Source organism: Nerophis ophidion, linkage group LG15 (genome assembly GCF_033978795.1).
Source record: "Nerophis ophidion isolate RoL-2023_Sa linkage group LG15, RoL_Noph_v1.0, whole genome shotgun sequence".
In the NCBI taxonomy this organism is placed as follows: domain Eukaryota; kingdom Metazoa; phylum Chordata; class Actinopteri; order Syngnathiformes; family Syngnathidae; genus Nerophis; species Nerophis ophidion.
The window spans coordinates 18,067,160-18,085,678 of NC_084625.1; the positions used below are offsets into that span (position 1 = coordinate 18,067,160).

Below are 18,519 nucleotides of genomic sequence, written 5' to 3' on the forward strand. Positions count from 1 at the left end.
CTGGGTCCTCTGATCTCGAGGTAGGTATACAAAGTAAATGCCTGTTCATAAAGCTTAAACCGCATATACACTGGGGTTGTTGCATATTTTAGGACATATATTTATGATGTTATATGTATTCATAATATGGATTTTATACGTATTCACTACTCAACACAGTTTGTTTTCCTCACAAAAAGACTTTTTATCAAGAATTTTTAAAATTGAAAATGGATGGATGGAACAGTATTAAACACATTGTAATTTAAAACTTTTTGAAAAAAGCTCTTCTCGGTCTGGGTCCTCTGATCTCGAGGTAGGTATACAAAGTACATGCCTGTTCATAAAGCTCAACCCGCATATACACTGGGGTTGTTGCATATTTTAGGACATATATTTATGATGTTACATGTATTCATAATATAGATTTTATACGTATTCACTACTCAACACTGTTTGTTTTCCTCACAAAAAACTTTTCATTAAGCATTTTTAAAATCGTAACAGTATTAAACACATGGTAATTTAAAACATTGAAAAACGTTCTTCTCGGTCTGGGTCCTCTGCTCTCGAGGTAGGTATACAAAGTAGATGCCTGTTCATAAAGCTTAAACCTCATATACACTGGGATTGTTGCATATTTTTAGGACATATATTTATGATGTTATATTTATTCATCATTTATATTTTGTATGTATTCACTACTCAACACTGTTTGTTTTCCTCAAAAAAACTTTTCATTAAGCATTTTTAAAATTGTAACAGTATTAAACACATGGTAATTTAAAACTTTTTGAAAAACGCTCTTCTTGGTGGGCTTCACGGTGGCAGAGGGGTTAGTGCGTCTGCCTCACAATACGAAGGTCCTGCAGTCCTGGGTTCAAATCCAGGCTCGGGATCTTTCTGTGGGGAGTTTGCATGTTCTCCCCGTGACTGCGTGGGTTCCCTCCGGGTACTCCGACTTCCTCCCACTTCCAAAGACATGCACCTGGGGATAGGTTGATTGGCAACACTAAATTGGCCCTAGTGTGTGAATGTGAGTGTGAATGTTGTCTGTCTATCTGTGTTGGCCCTGCGATGAGGTGGCGACTTGTCCAGGGTGTACCCCGCCTTCCGCCCGATTGTAGCTGAGATAGGCGCCAGCGCCCCCCGCGACCCCGAAAAGGAATAAGCGGTAGAAAATGGATGGATGGGGCTCTTCTTGGTCTGGGTCCTCTGATCTCGAGGTAGGTATACAAAGTAGATGCCTGTTCATAAAGCTTAAACCTCATATAGACTGGGATTGTTGCATATTTTTAGGACATATATTTATGATGTTATATTTATTCATCATTTATATTTTGTATGTATTCACTACTCAACACTGTTTGTTTTCCTCACAAAAAGACTTTTCATCAAGCATTTTTAAAATTGTAACAGTATTAAACACATACTAATTTAAAACTTTTTGAAAAACGCTCTTCTCGGTCTGGGTCCTCTGATCTCGAGGTAGGTATACAAAGTAGATGCCTGTTCATAAAGCTCAAACCGCATATACACTGGGGCTGTTGCATATTTTAGGACATATATTTATGATGTTACATGTATTCATAATATAGATTTTATACGTATTCACTACTCAACACTGTTTGTATTCCTCACCAAAAAACTTTTCATTAAGCATTTTTAAAATTGTAACAGTATTAAACACATAGTAATTTAAAACTTTTTGAAAAAAGCTCTTCTCGGTCTGGGTCCTTTGATCTCGAGGTAGGTATACAAAGTACATGCCTGTTCATAAAGCTCAAACCGCATATACACTGGGGTTGGGCTTTTGGGTCGGTCGGTGGAAGCTTCCGGAAGGAGAGACGCGGAACTACCAAACACTTGGAGTGAATTTGGCGGCGGCGAGTGTCTAAATCTGTTTTGGCGGTTGAGCATAAGCTGTTTTGTGACTGGATCGAAATGGAAGGGGATAGTGACGGGATGTATGAGGATAGTATGGAAATGGATAGGACTAGAGGGGAGAGAGGAAAGAAGGGGAGAGGAGGGAGTGAAGGAAAGTCGAGAGCTAAATGAGTGCATGAAGACGATGAAGAGGTTGATAAGAGGAAAAGGGTTATGGTGGATGAATATAAGATAATTTATACATTTAAATCAAACCAAGATATGAATGACATTAGTTTGATGACACTGGTTAAGGGATTAAAGAAGGACATTGGAGAGGTGGAGATAGCGAAGGTGCTCAGGGACGGACGACTGTTGATTAAATGCAAAAATGGAGAGCAAAAGAACAAAGCAATGCGATTGCAAAAACTGTGCAACAAAATAATAAAGGAAAAAATCGAAGTGGGAGAACGAAAGGGGGCAAGAGGAGTCGTGACAGGAATCCCAAGAGGAGAAAATTTAGATGATCTGAAAAGAGAAATAAAAGGAGGAACTGTCACTATGATGAAAATAATGATGGCATTTAGGAACGGTGAAAAGACTGAGAGCTAATCCGTGCTGGTGCAATTTGCAGAGGAGGTCCTACCAGAGAGAATCATGATTGGGTATTTAAGCTTCTATGTTAGAGCTTACGTGCCACCCCCAGTACGTTGTTTCAAGTGCCAACGCTATGGGCACATAGCTAGTGTGTGTCATGCTAAGATGAGACGTGGAAGGTGTGGAAGGGAGCATGAATATGGACAATGTGGAGAAAATTAACAGGTCAAGTGCTGTAATTGTGGCGGGAATCACACAGCAGCGTATGGGGGCTGCATCATAAGAAAACAGGCAACAGAAGTACAGCAAATCAGAGTTGAAAGAAATATTACATACGCAGAGGCAGTTAAAATAAGAAATCAAGAAAGTGCAGAACAGGACAGAAGTGAAAATAGTTCAAGAAATAAAAAACAAGAGGCAGCAAATACAGGAATTTCCATGGATAAACTAGTTGTATTCCTGGCTTATGTAATAAACTGTACAGAACAGGCTAGAAACAAGACTGAGAAAATCAAAATAATTGTCAAAGCAGCAGCAAGGTTTTTAAATTTAAAAGAACTATCCTGGGAACAGGTGCACGGTGAGCTACAGAGAGTAGACGAGACCGAGTCATGTTACCACAATCCAACGCCATGTTAATTGTTCAGTGGAATGCCAGAAGTTTGATAGCAAAAGGACAGGAATTAAAGGGATATATTAATAATATGAAAAATAAACCACATATAATATGTATTCAAGAAACATGGCTGAAGCCAAAATTAAACTTTGTAATAAAAGGATATATAACGATACGTAAAGATAGGAATGATGGGCAAGGGGGAGGATGTGCCATATTTATTAAGGAAGATATGCATTATTCAATATTAAAACTAAAACAAGAACTAGAGATAGTAGGAGTAGAAGTATGGAATAATAAAGAAAGATACAAAGTACTAAACTTCTATAATCCATGCAAGAAATTAGAAATTCACCAACTAGAAACAATAATGGAGCACTGGAATGGCAATATTATTTGGTGTGGTGACTTTAATGCACATAGCACAATGTGGGGTGAAAGGGATGACTGGAATGGGGATACATTGGAAGCACTTTTGGAGGAAAAAGAACTGGTGTGTGTGAATGATGGGTCGGGAACAAGGTTAGATGTCGTCACGGGTAAAGAAACAGCAATAGATTTAACACTAGTGTCACAAGGGTTAGCAGGAAAGGTGGAGTGGGAAGTAAATAAATACAGCACAATGGGAAGTGATCACTATCCAATCTTCATTCACATAAACATAAATCATAGGACAGAAAGCACTAGGATAGAAGGAAGATGGAAGTATAATCATGGTGACTGGGGGAAATTTAGGGAAATTACCGACATAACTTTAAAGGAAGTAGATATAAATCAAGATATTGAACAATTGAATACAGATATTACAAAGTGCATAATAGAAGCAGCCGAACAGAGCATACCAAGGAATAGTATAGGGAGAAGAAGGAAGATAGTGCCGTGGTGGACACAAGAGTGCACAGATGCAATACAAGAACGGAATAGAGCATTTAGAATATTGACAAGAACACATAATTTCCAAGACATGATCCAATATAAAAGGCATCAAGCTAGAGTAAGGTATGTTATTAAAAAAACAAGAAAACACCATTGGAGAACTTTTTGTGAAACACTAAATAGAACTACTCCTTTAAGCCAAGTGTGGGGAATGATCAAGAGAATCTCAGGGGTGAGAAAAGAACATAAAAATCATGTGATGAAAGATGGAACGCGGAGTGTGGTAGGAAATAAAGAAAAAGCAGAACTTTTAGCAAAAACCTTTGTTAAAGTGCACAGTAATGATAATTTGAGAAATGTAGAAAAACAAAAAAGAGAAGAAACAATTAGTTTAAATATTGAGGAAATGAAGGAAGACAACAATAATAGTTTTATCAACACTATGGATATGACATTTTCTTTGGATGAAATGGTTCGAATTTTAAAAAAAGTTAAAAATACGACGCCAGGGAAAGACCTGGTGAGTTATCAAATGATCAAAAATTTAGGTAGCATCGGCAAAGAAGTGGTCTTGAAATTATATAATAGGATATATGAAGAAGGAAGATTACCAGATGAGTGGAAAACAGCTGTAATAATTCCAATATGCAAGCCAGGGAAAGATCCGGAAGAGGCAGGAAATTATAGGCCGATAGCATTGACCTCAAATTTGGGCAAAGTAATGGAAAAAATGATTAATGAAATATTAATATATTATTTAGAGTCAAAAGAAATTATAAAAAACTACCAAAGTGGTTTTCGCAAAGCAAGAAGCACAAATGACCCAGCAGTGCAGCTGGAAGAGGAAATTAGAAAGGGACAAATAAAGAAAGAAAGTATAATTGCGGTATTTTTTGACATAGAGAAAGCGTATGATATGTTGTGGAAACAGGGGTTGCTGATTAAACTAAATAAGATTGGGATTAGAGGAAGAATGTACAGATGGATAAAAGACTTTTTAACAAGTAGAACATTATTAGTAAAAATAGAGAATGAATATAGCAGAGAATACGAAGTGGAAAATGGGACCCCACAAGGGAGTATAATAAGTCCAGTACTATTTTCCATCATGATAAATGAAGTTTTTAGTGAAGTGGAAGGGTTAGTGGAGGTGGCATTGTTTGCTGATGATGGAGTGATGTGGAAGAGAGGTAGAAATACAAATCATATAGAAAAGAAGATTCAAAAAGCGGTAAATAATGTTCAAGACTGGGGGACGGCTTGGGGTTTAAGATTCTCTGTTGGAAAGACAAAAGTCATAAATTTTACGAAGAGGAAAGTACAAAACAAGCTCCAAATAAAACTCTATGGAGAAAACATAGAAGAGGTACAAGTATTTAAATATTTAGGAATATGGTTTGATAAAAATATTAACTGGTCAACCCACATCAGCAAAATAGTGGAGAAAAGTAAATAGGTGTTAAATATAATGAGGGCTTTGAGGGGTAAAGATTGGGGGGCTGATAGATTGACATTGAAAACAATATATATCACTTTAATTCGATCTGTTATTGACTACGGATGCATTATTTATCAATCTGCTTCAAAAACACTACTTGGGAAAATAGACCGGATCCAGTCGCAGGCGTTAAGGTTATGTTGTGGAGCTACTAAATCTACTCCAGTGGCAGCATTACAAGTAGAAATGAACAAAAAACCTTTGGACACGAGGAGAGATCAACTCTCAGCAGTTTATTGGGCAAACTTAAAAGGGTCCAAGCAAGGACATCCAACCCGTCAAGTGTTACTAAACTGCCAAGAAAAAGAGAAGAAAAAAATTAATAGTTTTGGGTGGATAATAGAAGATATATGTAACAAAACACAAATTGACAATATTAAAGTTAGCCCTACAGTACCAATTCCTGCAATACCACCGTGGATGTATGACAACCCAAATGTAAACACACAATTACTGAAGAATAGAAATTTAAATAGTTACCAGATAGAACATTGGATTGAGGAAATGTTTTTAGACAACATCATGATATACACAGATGCATCAAAAACTATGAATAGTAAAGTAGGAGCTGCTGCAGTTATCCCACAAGGAAATATAGTGTTAAATAAAAGAATCAGTGATAAAATATCTGTTTTTACGGGGGAATTGGTAGCAATGTATATGGCAGTTAACTGGATAGAGGAAAACAAAGCAAGGAAAGTAGTCGTGTGCTCGGACTCCAGCAGTGCATTGATGAGCATAAAAAACATAGCATCAGAAACAAGAGTAGATATAGTTTATGAAATAGTTCATGCAATCTACAGAATAAATAAAGCGGGAGGTGTGGTAACATTTCTCTAGGTTCCTGCTCATGTAGGAGTTGTGGGGAATGAGTCAGCTGATAGATACGCAAAACAAGCAACCACTAAAACAGAAGTAAACATGGAGATTAATAACATGGAGATTAAGCACAGTAAAGAAGAAGTGAAGAGCATAATCAAGATAGACCACAATAAAAGGTGGCAGGATAATTGGAATAAGGAAACAAAAGGTAGAGAGTTTTACAAAGTCCAGAGGAGAGTAGGTGTAATGAGAGGAGGGGGTAGAAATAGGAAAGAAGAAGACATTATTACTCGAATGAGATTAGGACATACATATCTAAATAGTTCACTAAAATTGATAGGAAAACATTCTACAGGGCTGTGTGATTTTTGCCATCAAATAGAGAATGTTGACCATGTTTTAATACAGTGTAGGAAATACAATAGAAAAAGAGAAATACTGGAAAATAAGTTAGCAAAAGAAAATATTAGGTTAGAAGTGGGAAGTATATTAGGATTGCATTCAGAAAACATAGAATACAAAGCAATATACACATATTTAAAAAACACTGGGTTAAATAAAAGAATATAGAGTAGGGATCCACCTCGGTCCACACTCCATTACAGTAGGTGGCGGTAATGCGTACCAGAAGGTTGCTTGCCAACCGCCATAAAAACAAAAGAAGAAGAAGATCTCGAGGTAGGTATACAAAGTAGATGCCTGTTCATAAAGCTTAAACCTCATATACACTGGGATTGTTGCACATTTTTAGGACATATATTTATGATGTTATATTTATTCATAATTTATATTTTGTATGTATTCACTACTCAACACTGTTTGTTTTCCTCACAAAAAAACTTTTCATCAAGCATTTTTTTTAAATGTAACAGTATTAAACACTACAAATGTTGTAAGCATTTCACCAATCTCGCGCACTTTGCTAATTATACGTCGTTTCCATTTTGCGCAAGCAATTTGCATTTCGCAAGACGAGATTTAAGACGAGATTTTGTGGATGGTTTAGTCAGTAACACTACATTATTATTTTTTATAAATAGTAAACCAAGTTGTGGTAGTAGTTTAGTCAGTTGTTTAGTCGTGGATGTACACTGTATAGTGGTTGGGGTTGGACTGATTTGAGGGCAATACTCAGTTATATTGTCCCGACTACAAATGAATAGATTTACATAAGTATTTAATAAAAAAAAATTACACCAAAAACATGTATTTGCGTCCATTGATTTGCAAAATGTGCACCACACATTATGCAAATATATAGCTGGAAGCAATTTGCAAAAAGATTGCGCATTATACAAATTTGCAAAATGCATTTTGCAAATTACTCACATTGGTATTGTGCCTACAACAGTAATTTAAACCTTTTTGAAAAACGCTTAGGCGCCAGTGCCCCCTGCGACCCCGAAAGGGAATAAGGATGGATGGATGAAAAACGCTTTTCTCTGTCTGGGTCCTCTGATCTCGAGGTAGGTATACAAGGTAGATGCCAGTTCATAAAGCTCAAACCGCATATACTCTGGGGTTGTTGCGTATTTTTAGGACATATATTTATGATGTTATATTTATTCACAAAATAGATTTTATATGTATTCAATACTCAACACTGTTTGTTTTTCTCACAAATAACATTTCATCAGGCATTCTTTTTTAAATTGTAACAGGCATTACACATACTTTAATTGCCGCCTATTCCCCCGGTTTTAATTTTTAGTTGTAAAGTGAAGTGAAGTGAATTATACTCATAACGCTTTTCTCTAGTGACTCGAAGCGCTTTTACATAGTGAAACCCAATATCTAAGTTACATTTCAACCAGTGTGGGTAGGGAGCAGGTGGCACTAGCTGCATTTGAAGTATCATCCAACTGCTTTATATACTGCAAAAACGACTTCAACATCTCTAATTGGCAAATTGCCATCATCAGCTGTGGCTGTGGGCAGTCTGATGTTTTAAAACCTCTACAAGATGGCAATGGTGGCATTTGACCAACTCAGTGGCCTAATGGTTAGAGTGTCCGCCCTGAAATCGGTAGGTAGAGAGTTCAAATCCTGCCTGAGTCATACCAAAGACTATAAAAATGGGACCCGTTACCTCCCTGCTCGGCACTCAGCATTAAGGGTTGGAATTGGAACCAAAAATGATTCCCAGGTGTGGCACCGCTGCTGCCCACTGCTCCCAGTGGGTGATCAAGGGTGATGGGTCAAATGCAGAGAATAATTTCGCCACATCTAGTGTGTGTGTGACAATCATTGGTACTTTAACTTTAACTTTATTTGAAGTATTGTCCAATTGCTTTATTTACTTCAAAAACTACTTTAACATCGCTGTTTAGAAACTTGCCATTAAAAACTGTGGCTGTCGGTAACTTCCTGATGTTTTATTATCTTCAAGATGGCACTAACTACATTTGAAGTACCATCTAATGTATTTGTTTATGGCAAAAACTACTTTCACATCTCTTTGGCATCAACAACTGTGGCTGTAGGCAACCTTCTGATGTGTTATTAACTCCAAGATGGCACTAGCTACATTTGAAGGATCATCCATCTGCTTTATATACTACAAAATCTACTTTAACATTGCTGTTTAGCAAATTGGCATCAGCAACTGTGGCTGTAGGCAACCTCCTGATGTTTTATTAACTCACAGATGGCAGTAGCTGCATTTGAAGTATCATCCAACTCCTTTATTTACTTTTAAAACTACTTTAAAATGTTACTCCCAGTTATTGGTGTTTGTTACAACCAAGTAATCAGCGCTACCAATGCCGCAATTACAACATTGGTTCTGTTGCGCAATATACTTGATCATGAATGTGTGCCGTTGGTCTTGCCCAAGGACACAACGGCAGTGACTAGGATGGCGGAAGCGGGGATCGAACCTGGAACCCGCAAGTTACTGGCACGGCCACTCTACCAACCTAGCTATACCGCCCCACTGCATCATTTTAAAGCATTTTCATAAACAAACAACTTTAAGAGAATCACTCTTGCTTTTCAAAGAAAACACCATATGAAACGAGGCACAGGCGGTAGAAGTCGATGGATGATTTTTTTAGTTTTTTTTATTGATTTTTTAAATCTTTATTTATAATTTGCTTTATTTACATACAATCAAGAAATAATAAACAAAAGAAGTACAGAAATAGTACAACAATCTTACAGCGGCTCAGGGTTGTAAATCCAATAAAGTAAATAAATAGAATGCTATATATACATATACATATGTATGTATATATATATATATATATATATATATATATATATATATATGTATATGTATATACATATATATATATATATATATATATATATATATATATATATATATATATATATATATATATATATATATATATGGCTTCATGGTGGCAGAGGGGTTAGTGTGTCTGCCTCACAATACGAAGGTCCTGAGAAGTCAGGGTTCAATATCGGGCTCGGGATCTTTCTGTGTGGAGTTTGCATGTTCTCCCCGTGAATGCGTGGGTTTCCTCCGGGTGCTCTGGCTTCCTCCCACTTCCAAAGACATGCACCTGGGGATAGGATGATTGGCAACACTAAATTGGCCTTAGTGCGTGAATGTGAGTGTGAATGTTGTCTGTCTATCTGTGTTGGCCCTGCGATGAGGTGGATACTTGTCCAGGGTGTACAATGCCTTCCGCCCGAATGTAGCTGAGATAGGCACCTGAGCCCCCCACAACCCCAAAGGGAATAAGCGGTAGAAGATGGATGGAGATATATATATATATGAACACAGCATCATAGTTTTCACAGCTGTTTGGTTGTTGGATTAAGAAAGCGTTTTAAAGTAGTGTTCTAATTATTTTTTAAAAGCACAAAAAACCGGTCGGATATTGAGAAACTTAAATTTATGAATATACAACTTAGCCAATAGTATAATGAGGTTGCAAAAGAAAAAAATATATATATATTTTTTTTCATAGAGTGTAAGTCCAAATAGCACATCTTTAAAACAAAGCACATATTTGTCATGAATATTGTCCAGGATTTTTTTTTTTTTTTTACTCTTTTTTTTTTTTTAAATGTTTATTTATAAATTTCAAAATTTACAAATAGTTGACAAATAATAATCAAAATAAGTCCAACAACAGTATAAAACATTACAAAACATGATAAAAACAGTACAAAACAGCGCCAGGGGGTTGTAAATTCAAAGTAACAAAAATAGAATACAAAAACATATATATATATATAATAAACAAAGTGCAAAGCCATAGGCTCATTCAGATTCATTAAATAACTTAAATTTGGTATCGTCCAGGATGATTTTAGGGTCCTGACCCAACCTGACGTCATTTTGTAGTTCTTTGCACTACAGAACAGCGGAAGCCGGGGGAGTAGCCATTTTCTATTTTGCAAGTTTAAGTTGTGTAACAAGGGAAACAAAAGGACACCGATTGGGGACTCGGCGTCTCATTTAGCGCACATCCACTCTCCATAGTTGCGGTTAGATTCGGGCGAAAAATGTTCTCCCTGTCGTCTTTTCAGCCACAGCAGGTAAGCAAAACTGCTGTCGGTTTTATCAAACGAGCTAGTTAGCATTAGCGCGCTAATAGTGTGACATTGGCTCGCATTGTTGGATGTGGTGACGTCATCACGCTATGGGCTCGTCATAATTTATTATTGTGACTTTAGTTGTCTAACAAATAAAAGCACACATTCACAAAAGCGATGGTATACAACAGCTACCGTTGGTTAACATAATTGTGTGCATGTTGACAGCTGTCTTGTTCCTCCCCGTCAGATGATTGTGCCCTTCAGCCAGCTCATCAGTGCTCTCCACTCCCTGAAGAACACAGCCACAGCTTCAGTGCAGACCCTGCACAAAGACTTAAGTCCTGAGCACACCTGGCTTCCACAAGAGGTGACGCAGAAGCACACATAGAATGCAATCATTACAGAGGTGTTCAATTGCAAAAAAAACAGCACAGCTTTATTCATTTTCCCCTCGCTGCAGCCAAATGTGAAACTTCGAGAGTTGGGTCTGTCGGACGTCGGGGAGAGTCAGCTGGATGATCTGATCAGCAGGTTGCTACCCGCTTTCGGTCCAGAGGAACCACCCGTCGTTCCCTCCATATGGAGGGCGAGTCATGTTTCCACAGACACGTTCTTTCACAACAAGCACGGTGAGTTGTTGGTGATCGCTAAATGCTGCTTCGGTGAGCCTTTTGTTTGTTTACATTGCTTCTATATTGCGTCGTCGCAGGGTTCTCACACAGAAGGCCAGGGGGGTTCTCCTCGCCAATATTCCACTGGCAAACGCAAAGACCTCTAAAAGAACTTTGTTCCGAGCTTCAGTTCTTACCGTGTAAGAAAATGTTTCAAAAATCACGTTAATGGTGTTGTTGTTGGTGTTGAATTGAATTTTGTTTGTGGTGTCAGTCTCGATCCAAAGTCGAGGTTTCAAGACTTACAGACTAAAGACCGGACGAAGAGAGAACGATAACGCCCCTTCTGCACTGGGAGCTTTGGAAAACGTCTTTGAGAAGGTATGCATTCAAAAACCGAAGTCCCTGCTAAATACAAGTGAGTTTTACCAGATTTGTTCGTAGATTGTGAATTTGGAAAGAACCCCACAAATGCAGTCCATGGAAGAACTTATGAAATACAAGAACATCCCTGTGAGCCAACATGAGGCCTTCAAGTCGGGCTTCACCGAGGGCTTTGTGAAATCTCAAAGCATTGTACTGAAATCACAAGGTGATCTCGCTTTTCCAGCTGATCAGAAAACAATTATGCATTGTCTTTTTTGAAATATATGTTTCTCTTTCCAGAAGGCTCGAGGAAATTCAGGCTGGTTTTGTTGGTGTGTTTGCTGATGGCCTTATTTGTTGTTGCAAAAGCCCCCTTTTTCCCGGGTAAAGGCTCCTTTACCGACGCAGGTTTGTTCCCTTCCTTTGTTAAATAACTGATGCATAACACACACACATCAGTAAAAGTAAAATCCTCACCATAACACATTAAGCTGCTTTCTTGTCTCGCAGTGAGGTTCCGCACCGGTCTCCTGGGCTCGGCCATCGACCCTACGCAAATAAATGTGACATTCGAGCACGTTAAAGGAGTCGACGAGGCAAAGAATGAGTTGCAGGACGTTGTGGAGTTCCTCAAGAACCCTAAGAAGTTCACAGTTCTGGGTGGGAAGCTGCCCAAAGGTAAGAAGGGTTCACGTTGCAATGTCACCTTGCGGTCTCTCATTGGTGACGATCCGACCCTCCATCAGGGATCCTCCTGGTTGGGCCGCCCGGCACCGGCAAGACCCTCATGGCCCGAGCTGTTGCCGGTGAGGCGGATGTACCCTTCTACTACGCCTCTGGGTCTGAGTTTGATGAGATGTTTGTGGGTATTGGCGCCAGCCGGATCAGGAACCTCTTTAGTAAGTCCCCAAATGGACCAGATTGAGTCCAGAAGGAACGTAGTCATTTATTTTTTTAATATATTCGCAGAGGAGGCGAAAAATAACGCCCCTTGTGTCATCTTCATTGATGAACTGGACAGCGTCGGCGGGAAGAGAATCGAGTCTCCCATACATCCCTACTCCAGACAAACCATCAACCAGTTGCTGGCTGAAATGGATGGGTCAGTTGTGCTGTCATCCTCATTAATGTTAGTTGAATCAGATCTAGGATTTACACGTTGTTTGGAACAGCTTCAAGCCAAATGAGGGCGTCATCGTCATCGGCGCGACCAACTTTGCCGAGGCTCTGGATAAGTACGTTCGGTTTCTCATCTCCAGACGTCCGTCTTCAGTGCTTGTTTCTGATCTTCTTCTCTGCCTTCCTGTCAGCGCACTGATCCGACCGGGCAGGTTTGACATGCAGGTGACCGTCCCTCGACCGGACGTCAAGGGAAGGACAGAGATCCTCAACTGGTACCTCACCAAGATCAAAGTGGACTCTGGTAGGTGTGGTTGAGTTTAAAACGCACGCAGTCTTAATTTTTCGTCTGTGTGCGTCACACTTTGCGAAAAACAGATTAAATCAGTGCTTCTCAATTATTTTCTGGAGAAGACATTTCGTGATCCCTCTGCCCAATCTCCGCCACAACTATAAATAGTATAATTCGTCTATAAAAAAAAAATTAAGTACACCTCTGCACAGCATTGTATACTTAACATTAAGGAAAACAAAAGAGAAATATAGATAAACTTACAACAAATATTTACTTTAACATTGTTATTTAGTAGAAAAAAAATAATACTTAAAGGCCTACTGAAACCCACTACTACCCACCACGCAGTCAGTTAGTTTATATATCAATGATGAAATATTAACATTGCAACACATGCCAATACTGCCTTTTTAGTTTACTAAATTGCAATTTTACATTTCCTGGGAGTTTCGTCTTGAAAACGTTGTGTAATGATGACGTGTACGCAAGACGTCACAGGTTTTTAGGAAGTATGAGCGCTACGCACACACACAGCTAAATGTCGTCTGCTTTAACGGCATAATTACACAGTATTTTGGAGAACTGTGTTGCTGAATCTTTTGCAATTTGTTCAATTAATATTGGAGAAATCAAAGTAGCAAGATGGATTTGGGAAGCTTTAGCCGTTAGCCACACAAACACACGGTGGTTCCTTGTTTAAAATTCCTGGAGGTGAAAATTTACTATGGACCACAGCGCGGTCAAGCGAACATGAAACACGACGGAATGTCAACCAGCAGGTTTCGGTGAGAAAATTGTGGTTAAAAAGTCGCTTCTTACCGGAGAAAAGCTGACCTTGCCCCGTCCATAGCTGCCGTCGATTCCCCTGAGACATTGGCGTCAAGACACCCGTGGAGACACCCTTCCGACTATCAGGTACTGTTTAACTCACTAAAACACTAGCAACACAATAGAAAGATAAGGGATTTCCCAGAATTATCCTACTAAATGTGTCTAAAAACATCAGAATCTGTCCCAATGCAATCACGTTTTTTTTTTTTTCCCTAGTCCGTCGCTATCAATATCCTCAAACAGAAATCTTTCATCCTCGCTCAAACTAATGGAGAAATTGTCGTTTTCTCGGTCCGAATAGCACTTTTTGTTGGAGGCTCCCATTATAAACAATGTGAATATTTGAGGAGCCATCAAACATGTGACGCCATCGTCTGCGACTTCCGGTAGAGGCAGAGCTTTTGTCTTAGCACCGAAAGTTGCGAACTTTATCGTGGATGTTCTCTACTAAATCCTTTCAGCAAAAATATGGCAATATCGCGAACTGATCAAGTATGACACATAGAATGGACCTGCTATCCCCGTTTAAACAAGAAAATCTAATTTCAGTAGGCCTTTAAAATAAATCATTTGCCTGAAATAAAAATGTATATCCTTATTTAAAGTATACAAATTTTGAACCGACTCGAGCAAATTGATACAAGAAAAATAAAATTCAATGGATTGTACATTCAAATTGACTCAGGAGCACATTATATTAAACACTTTAACCTACTTAACAAAATCTAATGCCATAATTTGTGATGATTTTTATTTCCATCCATCCATTTTCTACCGCTTGTCCCTTTTGGGGTCGCGGGGGGGTGCTGGTGCCTATCTCAGCTACAATCGGGTGGAAGGCGGGCTACACCCTGGACAAGTCTCCATCTCATCGCAGGGCCAACACAGATAGACAGACAACATTCACACACTAGGGCCAATTTAGTCTTGCCAATCAACCTATCCCCAGGTGCATGTTTGTGGCGGTGGGAGGAAGCCGGAGTACCCGGAGGGAACCCACGCAGTCACGGGGAGAACATGCAAACTCCACACAGAAAGATCCCGAGCTCGGGATTGAACCCAGGACTACTAAGGACCTTTGTATTGTGAGGTAGATGAAATACAGAGCTAAGATTATCGGCTACAAACGCACGGTTTGCAGTGCACAGCTTTTCGAAGCAGAATTTGAAGCATGATTTTCACTGCCCCCCCCCCATGTTTGAATAAGTTTGGCCAGGAAAAATTGGTTATTTAAGAAGTCAAGTCATAAATGGAAAAGCCCTCTGATCTTCACTTTCCACCTCCTGCAGGTGTCCCATTACCTTTGTCCACATAGTGTATGTTACTGGTGTATGAATGAGAGATCTTTCATCGATAAATAGCTTTTTTGTTCTCGTCCAGGGGTCAACGCTGAGGTCATCGCTCGAGGCACGGTGGGCTTCTCGGGGGCGGAGCTAGAGAACCTAGTCAACCAGGCCGCCTTAAAGGCGGCGGTTGATGAGAAAGAGTGGGTCACCATGAAAGATCTGGAGTTCGCTAAGGACAAGATCCTCATGGGTGAGCGCACGCACTCTGACGTGAAGCCATCGGGGGGGGAGTGCCCTCAAGTACTAATCCTTGTCCGCGGTAGGCCCCGAGAGGAGGAGCGTGGAGATCGATAAGCAGAACAAGACCATCACGGCCTACCACGAGTCGGGTCACGCAATCGTGGCGTACTACACCAAAGACGCCATGCCCATCAACAAGGCCACCATCATGCCTCGGGGAGCAACACTAGGCCACGTGAGTCAATCAAAGGAAAAGTTTACCTCAATGTCAGCTCATAATCTTCTCGTCCTGCAGGTGTCCCTCCTCCCGGAAAACGACCGCTGGAGCGAGACCAGAGCTCAGCTGCTGGCTCAGATGGACGTCAGCATGGGCGGTCGCGTGGCAGAGGAGCTCATCTTTGGCCACGACTACATCACCACAGGTTGGGGTTTGCTCTGAAAACAGAATTTCTTCTTTTATTATCATTTTTGTCAATCGTCTTTCCATTTCAGGCGCCTCCAGCGACTTTGACGGAGCGACCAAAATAGCCAATATGATGGTCACCAGGTTTGGCATGAGCAGCAAGGTATGAACACTCACTTTATTTGGAAAGTGGTAAGGTGATGTAATCGTGTGTGTGTGTGTGTGTGTGTGTGTGTGTGTGTGTGTGTGTGTGTGTTGTCCTACAGCTGGGCATCATGACTTACAGCGATGTGTCCAAGCAGAGCCCTGAGACACAAGCCGCCATCGAACAGGAAGTTCGGTTGTTACTGAAGGTGAGCCTTTTAGACAGATGAAGAACAGGCAAAAAAGGATTTGAAAATATTGAAAAAGATTTTTCCCTGCTGCGTAGGACTCGTACGAACGCGCTAAAAACATCCTGAAGACGTACAAAAATGAGCACGAGAAGCTGGCCAACGCCCTCCTCAGATACGAGACTCTGGACGCCAAGGAGATCCAAATGGTGTTGGAGGGCAAACCGCTGGACATCTAGACTGACTTATGTACATAAAACAATGCTGGGATTAATTTACTCAAAGTAGTCTATTTTTTTTAAAGAATGTGTGATTGGATGAACAAGCTAGAGTTTCACCATGAATTAAAAGCATTGATGGTGCTTTCATTTATTTATAATGGAACCTTCAAGTACCTCAAATACAAACCCCGTTTCCATATGAGTTGGGAATTTGTGTTAGATGTAAATACAAACGGAATACAATGATTTGCAAATCATTTTCAACCCATATTCAGTTGAATATGCTACAAAGACAACATATTTGATGTTCAAACTGAAAAAACTTTTATTTTTTTGCAAATAATCATTAACTTTAGAATTTGATGCCAGCAACACATGACAAAGAAGTTGGGAAATGTGGCAATAAATACTGATAAAGTTGAGGAATGCTCATCGAACACTTATATGGAACATACCACAGGTGTGCAGGCTATTTGGGAACAGGTGGGTGCCATGATTGGGTATAAAAGCAGCTTCCATGAAATGCTAAGTAATTGACAAACAAGGATGGGGTGAGGGTCACCACTTTGTAAGCAAATTGTCGAACAGTTTTAGAAAAACATTTCTCCACGAGCTATTGCAAGGAATTTAGGGATTTTACCATCTACGGTCTGTTAAATCATCAAAAAGTTCAGAGAATCTGGAGAAATCACTGCACGTAAGCGATGATATCACAGACTTTATATCCCTCAGGCGGTACTACATCAAAAAACCGACAGTGTGTAAAGGATATCACCACATGGGCTCAGGAACACTTCATAAAACCACTGTCAGTAACTACAGTTGGTCGCTACATCTGTAAGTGCAAGTTAAAACTTTACTATACAAAACCAAACCCATTTATCAACAAAATCCTGAAATGCCGCCGGCATGGCTGGGCCCGAGCTCACCTAAGATGGACTGATGCAAAGTGGAAAGGTGTTGTGTGGTCTGACAAGTCCAGATTTCAAATTATATTTGGAAACAGAAGACGTGGTGTCCTCCAAAACAAAGAGGAAAATAACCATTCGGATTGTTATAGGCGCAAAGTTCAAAAGCCAGCATCTGTGATGGTATGGGGGTGTATTAGTGCCCAAAGCATGGGTAACTTACACATATGTGAAGGCACCATTAATGCTGAAGTGTCCATACAGATTTTGGAGCAACATATGTTGTCATCCGAGCAACGTTATCATGGACGCCCCTGCTTATTTCAGCAAGACAAATGTTACAACAGCGTGGCTTTGTAAAAAGAGAGTGCGGGTACTTTCCTGACCCACCCGCAGCCCAGACCTGTCTCCCATCGAAAATGTGTGGAGCATTATGAAGCGTAAAATACGACAGCAGACTGTTGAACGACTAAAGCTCTACATAAAACAAGAATGGGAAAGAATTCCACTTTCAAAGCTTCAACAATTAGTTTCCTCAGTTCCCAAACGTTTGAGTGTTGTTAAATGAAAAGACGATGTAACACAGTGGTTAACATGTCCTTTCCCCTACTACTTTGGCACGTGTTGAAGCCATGAAATTTTGAGTTAATTATTATTTGCAACAAAAAATAAAGTTTGAGTTTGAACATCAAATACTTTACTTTGTAGTGCATTCAATTGAATATGGATTGAAAAGGATTTGCAAATCATTGTATTCCGTTTATATTTACATTATACACAATTTCCAAACTCATATGGAAACGGGGTTTGTAGAACGTATTAGTCACGGTTGCATGTGCTTTATTTTTGTCCGTATGTATAGTTATTCTTTTTTTTTTTTCAATTGTTGGACTTCTAATGAGATGAAATGTGTAAATAAGCGTGTATGTCCTGATGCGCAGAAATAAAGGTCACTTGTTCAAAGTCACCTGAGCTGAGTGTTTGATGTGAGGGAAAGAATGGCCATGAAGAAAGACTCAGATGTGGGACTTCTTCCCTACAATTACTTCTAAGTGAGCTGCAAGACAACACAAGAGCACATTGTTTGTGGACTTTGTCAGTCATTGTGTCCCCTGACGACCCCTCCTCTTGTCAAGTG

General features: G+C 39.6%; 1 protein-coding gene across 1 annotated transcript; it reads left to right on the forward strand.

Moving 5' to 3' along the window:
* Nucleotides 1–10,582: 10,582 nt before the first annotated feature.
* LOC133569358 (ATP-dependent zinc metalloprotease YME1L1-like) lies at nt 10,583–18,348 on the forward strand. Its single transcript, XM_061921629.1, has 18 exons — nt 10,583–10,769; nt 11,017–11,136; nt 11,230–11,398; nt 11,479–11,580; nt 11,655–11,761; nt 11,825–11,972; nt 12,047–12,154; nt 12,257–12,424; nt 12,493–12,645; nt 12,716–12,848; nt 12,919–12,981; nt 13,057–13,169; nt 15,372–15,527; nt 15,601–15,752; nt 15,813–15,939; nt 16,010–16,083; nt 16,187–16,273; nt 16,351–18,348. The coding sequence occupies exons 1-18, from the start codon at nt 10,737–10,739 to the stop codon at nt 16,489–16,491; spliced, it is 2,154 nt and encodes a 717-aa protein (XP_061777613.1). The 5' UTR covers nt 10,583–10,736; the 3' UTR covers nt 16,492–18,348.
* Nucleotides 18,349–18,519: the final 171 nt, after the last annotated feature.